Genomic DNA, 10,339 nt, shown 5'->3' with positions numbered 1-10,339 from the left:
GGGATTCTGGATAACATCCAGCTTGGCATGGGGCAAAGTGCTCTGAGCACAGCAGTCAGGAGACATATCCTGCTAACAACTTGCTAGGTGACACTGGGAAGAAATTCTTTCCCTATTCACAGGATTTCTTCTGGTAAGTTAAGGGGGATGATCTCTAGTGTTCTTTCCAAGGTTTTGAGGATTCTTCTAATGAAGATTTATGTATTTACCTATTGTCTTCTGGCTACATGAGAAAGAAATTTTTTAAACTAAGATGAAAAGTCATCTTTAATTGGTATGAATGACAACTAGTTCTTTCTCTGCCAAATAACAGTACAATACCAGTGATTTGTTTTTGCAGGGGAATTTCTTTTTGCTGTAGGCTGTTGGGATATTTTCCCAGAGCAAGAAAGCACTTTGGAACAGAAGGTCTATGTGGAGTGAGCATGTGGGCTTCTTGCTTGCTGAACACTTGACTCTGAGTTAAATTTTTTTTTTAATAAAGGTATAGTGTTGATAGGAATATTTTGAAGTAAAAAGACATTTCCTTAGTAGCTCAAATAAAACCCTGCAATTGAATCTCTTATCCTCACAGCTTTGAGATTTAATTCATATGCCATAAAATTCACTTTAAGAAGTATACAATTCAATGTTTTTTAGTGCACTTACAGAATTGTGCAACCATCACAGCTATCTAATTCCAGAATATTTCATATCTCTAAGAAGAAACCCCATACCCATTATTAGTTACAGAGAATTTCCTCCTCAGTCCTAGCAACTACTAATCTACTTTCTGTCTCTAGATTTTCCTATCCTGGACCTTTCATACATATGCAAATATATAATATGTGGTTTTTCATGACTGGCTTCTTTCACTTAACATAGTTTTCAAGATTCATCCGCGTTGTAGCAGTACTTCATTCCTTTTTATTGCTAAGTAATATTCCATTGTATGAATGTCCTACATTTTATTTATCTGTTCATCATTTGATGGATAATTAATTCTACTTTTTGGCTATTATAAGTAATGCTGCTATAATTTTACACTTACAGGTTTTTATATTGACATGTTTTAATTTATCTTGTGCATATAACTTAAGGGTGGAACTTCCGGGCTGTATGGCAGCTCTGTGTTTAACTTTTTGAGGAAATGCCAGATTGTTTTCCAAAGCAGCAGCACCATTTAACAGTCTAACCAGCAGTGTATGAGGGATTCAGTTCCTCTATATACCTGTCAGCATTTGTTATTTTTTTATTATAGTTATCCTAGTGTTTATGGGGTCGCACAGAGTTGGACACGACTGAAGCGACTTAGCAGCAGCAGCAGCAGTGGGTGTTAAGTGGTACCTCATTGTAATTTTGATTCTGTAGTTGAATCTCTTCTTAACTGGCCTGACCTTGGTTATACATCAGCTAATTACTGTGGCCAGTAGAGGTTGATAATCTTAACTGAACTAGGGTAAATCCCTGCAGGGGGAAGTCAGTCACTCCCAAACTACCTAAGGAAAATTAGGAGACACACAGTATGAAAGAAAGGAGAAATGGATGCCTGGGAGGCAACAAATACATGGTTTCTATTGGATGGGTTTGCTTTCTTGGTTTCAGTGTTGAAATTGTGCTATACACAGAGATTGTAGTGGTATAGAATAGGAAGGAAAGAAAATCTTGGTCAGGACTCAGGCAGAGAAGAAGCTCAACAAATAAGCATTGAAATAGATCCTACTGAAAATAAGTTTCTCCCTGAAAACTGTAGTTACTGGACACATGTGCACACCAGCTTGGATTCATTACCACTTTATCCTCTTCTTCTTTAATTGATCAAACTATCTTCAGGTCCAGACCCCCCTGAGTGCTCCTTTGCCAGATGCAGAGTCATAAAATACTAAGGAACTTGTTACCTTAGGATCAACACCTGATTCCCCCAGTCTTAATAGCTGCAAATGGTATAGCTATGCTTTGGCTTCCCAGGTGGTGCAGTGGTAAAGAATCTGCCAGCAAATACAGGAGATGCAAGAGACATGGGTTTGTTCCCTGGGTCAGGAAGACCCTTTGGCATAAGAAAAGGCAACCCACTCCAGTATTCTTACCTGGAAAATTCCATGGACAGAGGAGCCTGGTGTGTTACAGGCCATGAGGTCACAAAGAGTTGTACTTGACTGAGCCCACCACCACCCCCACACACACATACACAGACACATAGCTATGTTGTTATTGTTTTTTCCTTTCTTTTGGCTGTGCTGTGTGACATGTGGGATCTTGGTTCCCCAACTGGTATTGAACCCATGTACCCTGCATTGGATGAGTGGGGTCTTAGCCACTGAACCACCAGGGAAGTCCCTACATGCTTTTCTTTTTTTTTTCCCTCAGGGATTAACTTTTTTTCTTTTGGATATTTCTGAGGTCTGATAAGCTTTTCTGATTGTCATGTCTTCTTGAAAGGAAAGATTTTGGATTGTATGTTAGAAGGGAAGGAAAGCCGCATAAAGAGGACTCATTGATTATCTTTTTGGTCCTGAAAGATTACAGAAAATTCCAGGGCTAGAGAGACACTGAGAGAAGCATAACTAGCCCTTTTTCAGCATTTCCTTGACATGGGTTCGTCTTCCTTTTCTCTTTCCTGTTTTTCTTTCTTTTACATTGCTCATACTGTCTGCATCGTGACTTTTCTGACCACTACTGCTGTGTAAAACATATCCCCCTCCTCTGGAAAACAGGGGTGCCTAAGACAACCACTGTATCGCGCTAACAAAGAGATTTGACAGCTAAATGCAATGCCTGACCCTAGACTGGATTCTGTACTAGAAGGGAAAAAATGCTCTAAAGCACATTATTGAATCAACTGACAAAACTGAAATATAAATGGTAGACAAAAGTATTCATACCAATGCTAGATTTACTAATGTTGATATGTACTGTGGTTATCTGAGAGAATATCCTTGTTCTTAGGAGGTACACACTGAAGCACTTAGGGATAAAGGGCCATAATGCCAGTAACCTATCCTTAAACAGTTCAAAAATTCATTTAAATGTAAGAATTATATATACACACATACATTTATCATAAAATATTTTATATTTGCTGTGCTGGGTCTTTGTTCCAACATTCTAGCTTTCTCTAGTTGCGGTGCACAGGCTTTCCGTTGCGATGACTTCTCTTGTTGTAGAGCATGGGCTTCGTAGCTGCGGTGCATGTGCTTAGTTCCCCTGAGGCATGTGGAATCCTCCTGGACCAGTCCCCTGTACTGACAGGTAGACTCTTAACCACTGGACCACCAGGGAAGTCCTATTCTAAATTAATATAAATAACTATATCATATATATATATGAAAGAGAAAAGCAGAGATAGACAGGGGAGAATGATGAAATGGGATAAAATGCTCACATAGTTGAATCTGGGTAACGGCGTATGGGTGTTCTTTATAGACTGAGTAAGTGAAAGTCGCTCAGTCGTGTCCGACTCTTTGCTACCCCATGGAATCTACAGTCCATGGAATTCTCCAGGTCAGAATGCTGGAATGTAGCCTTTTTCTTCTCCAGGGGATCTTCCCAACCCAGTGATCAAACCCAGGTCTCCCACACTGCAGCCACATTTTTTTACCAGCTGAGCCACAAGGGAAGTTTGTATTTATAGACTAAAATTATTCCCAAATAAAAAGTTTAAAAACCACAACCAGTTTACTGATTTGTTTTGCACATACTTTTGTAGGTCAGGAAGGGCTGACCTGGGTAGCTCTTTTTTTTTTTTTTTTTAATGTATTTATTATTGGCTGTGCAGGATCTTAGTTGCTGCTCAATCTTTTCTCTAGTTGCAGCAGGCGGGGCAACTCTCTAGTTACAGTGTGCAGGCTTCTCTTTGCCGAGGCTTCTCTTGTTGCGGGGCACTGGTTCTAGGGTGCACAGGCTTCAGTAGTTGCGGCTCCCCGGGCTCTAGAGCACCAGCTCAATAGCCGTGACGCATGGGCTTAGTTGCTCCATGGCATGGGCGATCTTCCTGGATCAGGGTTTGAACCCATGTCTCCTGCATTGGCAGGAGGGTACTTTTACCACTGCACCACCAGGGAAGCCACTGGGTAGCTCTTGCTTGGGGTCTTTTGCAGCCAGATACTAGTAGGGGCAGCAGTCACCGGAAGGCTGGACAGAGCTGGGGTTAAGGTATCTCACATGGCTGGCAGTTGATGCTGGCTGTCAGCTAGGAGCTCAGTTCAGTTCAGTCGCTCAGTCGGGTCTGACTCTTTGCGATCCCATGGACTGCAGCATGCCAGGCCTCCCTGTCCAACTCCCAGAGCTTGCTCAAACTCAATGTCCATCGAGTCGGTGATGCCATCTAACCATCTCATCCTCTGTTGTCCCCTTCTCCTTCTGCCTTCAGTCTTCAATGAGTCAGTTTTTCACATCAGGTGGCCAAAGTATTGGAGCTTCAGCTTTAGCATCAGTCCTTCCAATGAATATTCAGGACTGATTTCCTCGAGGATTGATTGGTTTGATCTCCTTGCTGTCCAAGGGACTCTCAAGAGTCTTCTCCAACACCATAGTTCCAAAGCATCAATCCTTTGGCACTCAGCCGTTTTTATGGTCCAACTCTCACATCCATACATGACTACTGGAAAAACTATAGCTTTGACTAGATAGACCTTTGCTGGCAAAGTAATGTCTCTGCTTTTTAATATGCTGTCTAGGTTGGTCATAGCTTTTCTTCCAAGGAGCAAGCATCTTTTAATTTCATGTCTACAGTCACCATCTGCAGTGATTTTGGAGCCCAAAAACATAATCTATTTGCCATGAAGTGATGGGACCAGATGTCATGATCTTAGTTTTTTGAATGTTGAGTTTTAAGCCAACCTTTGCACTTTCTTCTTTCACTTTCATCAAGAGGCTCTTTAGTTCCTCTTCACTTTCTGCCATAAGGGTGGTGTCATCTGTGTATCTGAGGTTGTTGATATTTCTCCCGGCAATCTTGATTCCAGCTTGTGCTTCATCCAGCCTGGCATTTCACATGATGTACTTTGCATATAAGTTAAATGAGCAGGGTGACAATATACAGCCTTGACGTATAATCTGTTGTTCCATGTCCAGTTCTAACTGTTGCTTTTTGACCTGCATACAGATTTCTCAGGAGACAGGTAAGGTTGTCTGGTATTTCCATCTCTTGAAGAATTTTCCACAGTTTGTTGTGATCTACACAGAGAAAGGCTTTGGCGTAATCAATAAAGCAGATTTTTTGCTGGAATTCTCTTGCTTTTTCTATGATCCAACTGATGTTGGCAATTTAATCTCTGGTTCCTCTGCTTTTTCTAAATCCAGCTTGAACATCTGGAAGCTCATGGTTCTCATGCTGTTGAAGTCTGGCTTGGAGTATTTTGAGCATTTCTTTGCTAGCATGTGAGATGAGTGCAATTGTGTGGTAGTTTGGACATTCTTTGGCAGTGCCCTTCTTCGGGAATGAAAATTGACCTAGACTGACTGAGCTAGTTGTTCAGTTGGACCTTTGACTGGCATGCTTACACGTGGCCTCTCTAGCATGGCAGCCTCAGGGTAGCAAACTTCTTACATTGTTTCTCCCAGAGTGAGAATCCCAAGAGAACAGGTGGAAGCCACATGGCCTCTTCTGACCTAGACTTGGAAGGTATACAGCATCATTTCTGCTGCATTCTACTGGTTCCAAGAGAGCCACTGGGTTGTGTCCAGGAACTTGGAGTCATGTTCCAAAACTGCCATAAATGCTTACTACATGCCAGGCACTGTTTTATGTGCTTTATATATATTAACTCATTTGATTCTTACTAAAAAACACTTTGGGCTTCCCTTGTGGCTCAGTGGTAAAGAATCCGCCTGCAATGCAGGAGACCTGGGTTTGATCCCTGGGTTGGGAAGATCCCCTGGAGAAGGGAAAGGTTACCCACTCCAGTATTCTGGCCTGGAGAATTCCACGGACTGTATAGTTTGTGGGGTTGCAAAGAGTCAGACACAACTGAGTGACTCACTTCATGTCAAAAAACATCTTAAGGTATGTAATCATACCATCTTTATTTTAGAGAAAACTGAGGTACAGACGTTCAGTAAGTTCCATTATGACACCTTTAGTCAAAGGGGTAGGATTTGAATCCAGTCTGGCCCCCATGGTCTTATCTACCAGCCTACACTGTGTTGTATACACCTGTGACCCCTACTACATTTGGTTAAGCTTCTATAGACATAGATATATAGTGAAGGACAGGGAAGCCTGTATTGCTGCAGTCCATGGGGTTGTAAAGAGTCGGATGTGACTGAGCGGCTGAACAACCCATAGATAAGCACTTTTCATTCACAAGCACGCTTCCCCAGCACAGAATCATGTGACACATCTTACCTTCTCAGCTCTGACTTTTTTATATGTGGCTTGCTTTCCCTGGAATACTTTTCTTCTGCTTATGTTATTTATTCAGATCTTTTAGGAAGCGGTCCCTGACCACCCAGTTGTGGAATGAGTGCTTCTCCTAGGGTCACACTGTACTTGTGATGCCGGACAACTTGCCTGTGGTCCTGGCTGTTTCCCCATTGGATTCTTAGTTCCCTGAGGGCAGGGACATTATTTTATTCATAAAGTGATTTGTAGCACTGAGCACAGTGCCTGGTGTGTAGTATGTAAATAAGTATAATCTCTCACATTCATACCCCTCATATACAATTACCTCACATTTTTCACATTTAAGCACAGCCACTAAGGCAGATATATCATGTGCCACATTTACTCTTGTCTATGCGCCCTCAATCACTGTGATTCAGTCTCTGTGACATTCCTCACACCGCAAGCATATCACACATACAATTATTGTGACAGCTCTCATCTTCAATCACTGTCATGTACTGTTTTCCATACAGTCATGGTCACCATCTGCACTCTTAAAACAGGATATTTATCCTCCTACAAACTGAGTTAAGATGACAACGGCTCTATTTTTCACACACGCCTTCACATACTGTATTTTTCATCCACACAATCCTTGACAATTCCTGACATATACATTTATGCTCACACACTGTCTAACTGTCTTCTTCCAGCTCCCACACTTTCACACACACACTCCTCACTCGCACAGGCACACGCGTACACACCCCGCTCAGTCCAGGAACTGGAGGGGCACACCGAAGGGGTCTGAGCCCTACAAGCTCAGCGCCCGAATCTCAGTCCGGGCCCGCGCTGCCCCGCCCCGCCCCGCCCCACCCCCTCATGCATATGCAGCATCTCGGCCCAGCGGCCCGGCCCCCAGACGGCCATTTGTAGCGGCGCTGGAGGCTGCGTTCGGCAGGCGCTGCGAAGTCGTGTGGAGGAGCGCGCCCCCCGGCCGCCGCAGCTCCTCGCCGTTGCGGTCCCCTAGCTTCTCCGCGCTTCGGGCGGGACCCGACCAGCCCAGGCACCGCGGTGCCGTCCTGACCAGCCCTCCAGCAGCTCCCGGCGCTCGGGACCCCCGCCCGGCCGCTCGCCCGCAGCCCGCCGGCCGCACACGTCCCCGGAGCCGGGCCTAAGGCGGGCGGCGGCTCGGCGTGGCCGGGCTGGGCTCGGCGGCGTCCCCATGGCCGCGGCCGGCTGGCGGGACGGCTCCGGCCAGGAGAAGTACCGGCTGGTGGTGGTCGGCGGAGGCGGTGTGGGCAAATCGGCGCTCACCATCCAGTTCATCCAGGTACCTGGAGCGGGCCTGCCCAGGGCGCCGGGGCGGCGGCGGCGGGCGGGGGCTCCCGCTACCTGTGGCGGGGCGGCCGCAGGGACCCCGCCCCGGAGGCGCCGCGCAGGCCGGGTTTGGGGGGCGCGGGTCGGCTCTGCCCTCCTGTTCTGCGGTCTGGGCGTCCAGCTCTTGACTGCCGGGGCGCCCAGCTCGGCGTCCCGGGAGTCGGGCTTCTCAGGAATGTGTCCGGGAGGGCGGAGTTGGCAGGGTGGGAAGCGCAGATCCACCTTATCGTTCCGGCCGCGGCCCGAGCTCTTAGGGAGAAGCAGCGCCGCCGCGCCGAGCTTCCTGCCGTGAGGCCGGGGCGCGGGGCGTAGGGCGTGGGGCTGGAGCCCCGCGCTCTGGGTTTCCAGCCGCCCGGGCCGCCTCCTGCACCATGGGTGCGATCGCGGTGGCAACTTGGCTCCGCGTGGTCTACGAGCTTCTCCGCGCACGCCGAGCCGGAGCTGCCCGCTTCAAGCGGTGTGTTTCTCTTTGTGTGTGTTTGTGCTTTTCTTTTAAGTAATCTCTTAGGTAATATGTCCGGGGGGGAGTGTGTGATAATACCCCAGGGAAATGGTGGCCTCGAGGAAGTTAAGAATGTTCTCTGATAGGGGTGAGACCATTTCCTAGGAATTCCTGGTGCCTTCCTGCCTCTCGCCGTGCCAAGGTGAAGTTTAGGGTGGGCCAGGCTAGGAGACGACCGACCGAGTCGTGCGTTCTGTGTCAGTTCAGCCACTGTCTTCCCCCACCCCCAGTCCTCTCTGGTAGCTGGAGGCGGAAAGTCGGGTTGTAAAGGAAAGGGAGGTCAAATTCTTGGTTCTTAGGATTTGCTTGTGGTAGGAGGTTTGAGTGATCTTTTTGGGGATTGTTAAAGAGAGAAGCTCCGGTATCTCTCTGCTTTTGTCAACCTAAAAGGTGTGGCGTATGCTGGGAGAGAATGAAGGTACAGCGTTGTAACAGGTAACAAAGATACATATCAAGAGTGTTGTTAAAATGCTTTGGTGAAATATACCTGTTTGAGCCATTTGCTTTCAGTTGGCATACTTGAATAGCGTATTTCGTTTCACTTAGTGTATATAGTGACATTAAAATACAGAGTTCTGTAACATAAATGTGATTGTTACCTGTCCAGTTGACTAAATGAGCAATAATTGCTGTTATACCATTTCAGTGTATGAAAAAGTGCTGCTGAAACCTTTGTATCCAGGAAGAGATGTTTATGTAATGAGCATTTACAGTATACTCGTTAGTGGGTTAAAAAAAAATTCACACTGAGTAAGAGGTGAGATTGGCTTTAGTATAGGAGGCTGCAGAATCGGAGACGCTGTCATGTTATTTCTCATGGGGTCAGGAGAGGCTTTAAGTAACTGGCAAAGCAAAACAATTTATAGTTAACTTTTTTTGGGAGCTGTAGCTAGGGGGAGGTGGGAGGTTGGCTAGGAGAGAGAATAATCCTGGGTTCATGTATTAATAAATAGCGTTACCTAAAAGATTTAAACCATAATATATCTTTAGCTTTTTTGATGGGGGTTGGGGAATCCATCTCTATTTGAATCTGTACGTTAATTTTTTTTTTAAATTTTTATGTACGTTAATTATTAAGATATTGGAACTTTTTGTTTTTGGAAATAGTATTAGAAACTGTTAAAATGACAGTGATTTCTGTTTGCGTAATGATTTTCTAAATTCATTTGTTAAAGAAGCACTTCCTTTATGAATAGTGATGTACCTAGTTACTCTGGATGATTTAAAAGAAGTAAAACAGGTGTGAGCTTTGAGTCATGCAGAGTTGAGTGCTAAATCTTGCTGTGTTGTTTATTTCTTGGGAGAACATTGCCAGTATATTATTTGGCTTCTCTGAACCTCAATTTTCTTTTCAGTAAAACAGGTCTAATCACACATTCTTCATAATCCTTTAAATTAAGGGACCATCCTTAGCTTTGTATCTAGTGTATACTATGTGCTCCGTTAATGATGGCTCTTATAAGCTTATGTGTACACTTCTGTTAACACATTTAAATGCAAAGGGAGTTCTGAATTGAGGAAAAGTCTGTTTGGGAAGGATTGATAAAAGGACTGTGTAGGCGTGATGGTGGAAAGAGAGGGCAGTCATATGCTAGTTTGGAGAGAGAAGGTGTAGGCAAGGAGGGGAGGGGGATTGGCCCCTTACTTGGGGCCAGTGGAAGGGAGGAACGTGGGCTCTGACTTTGAGAAGGCTTTCTGGAGAGGTAGAAGAAGCCAGACCTGGATGGAGTCTCAGCTCTACCGCTTGCTGCCTGTGTAATCTTAGGCAAATTACTTAACCTCTGGGTACCGTAGTTTTTTCCGACTGTAAGTTGGGGAAATACAAAGTACACTTACAGTTCTGAAAATTAACATCTGTCCAGGGCCTGGAACAATGTCTGGTGCATAGTAAGGGTACAAACATTATCATTATTACTATGTTAATCTTAGCTTATGGAGCCAAGGTGACTATCATCTATACTTAATAGAACTGCTATTTATTGTCCAGCTCCTGGGAAATTAAAATTCATTGTTATGATGGTCTCGCATTAGTAATGGAAGGAGAGGAGTCTGCAGAAAGATAATAATCTTAACGGGCGGAAATCAGTCCTCTTTGTAGGTGATCAGGATGACACAAATCAGTTTTATTTATTTTATAAGACTTGAGATACAGC

General features: G+C 45.0%; 1 protein-coding gene across 1 annotated transcript in view; it reads left to right on the top strand.

Moving 5' to 3' along the window:
• The window catches only part of RRAS2 (related RAS viral (r-ras) oncogene homolog 2), a 78,824-nt gene continuing 75,712 nt past the window's right edge, over positions 7,228 to 10,339 (top strand). The window contains exon 1 of the mRNA XM_018059585.1: positions 7,228 to 7,637. Within this exon, the coding sequence (XP_017915074.1) occupies positions 7,530 to 7,637 (108 nt within the window). The 5' untranslated portion in view covers positions 7,228 to 7,529. The remainder of the gene's footprint in view (positions 7,638 to 10,339) is intronic.

This window comes from Capra hircus, chromosome 15 (assembly GCF_001704415.2).
Source record: "Capra hircus breed San Clemente chromosome 15, ASM170441v1, whole genome shotgun sequence".
In the NCBI taxonomy this organism is placed as follows: Eukaryota; Metazoa; Chordata; class Mammalia; order Artiodactyla; family Bovidae; genus Capra; species Capra hircus.
The sequence above is the reverse complement of the archived record's forward strand: the minus strand, read 5'-3'. Positions and strand labels throughout refer to the sequence as shown.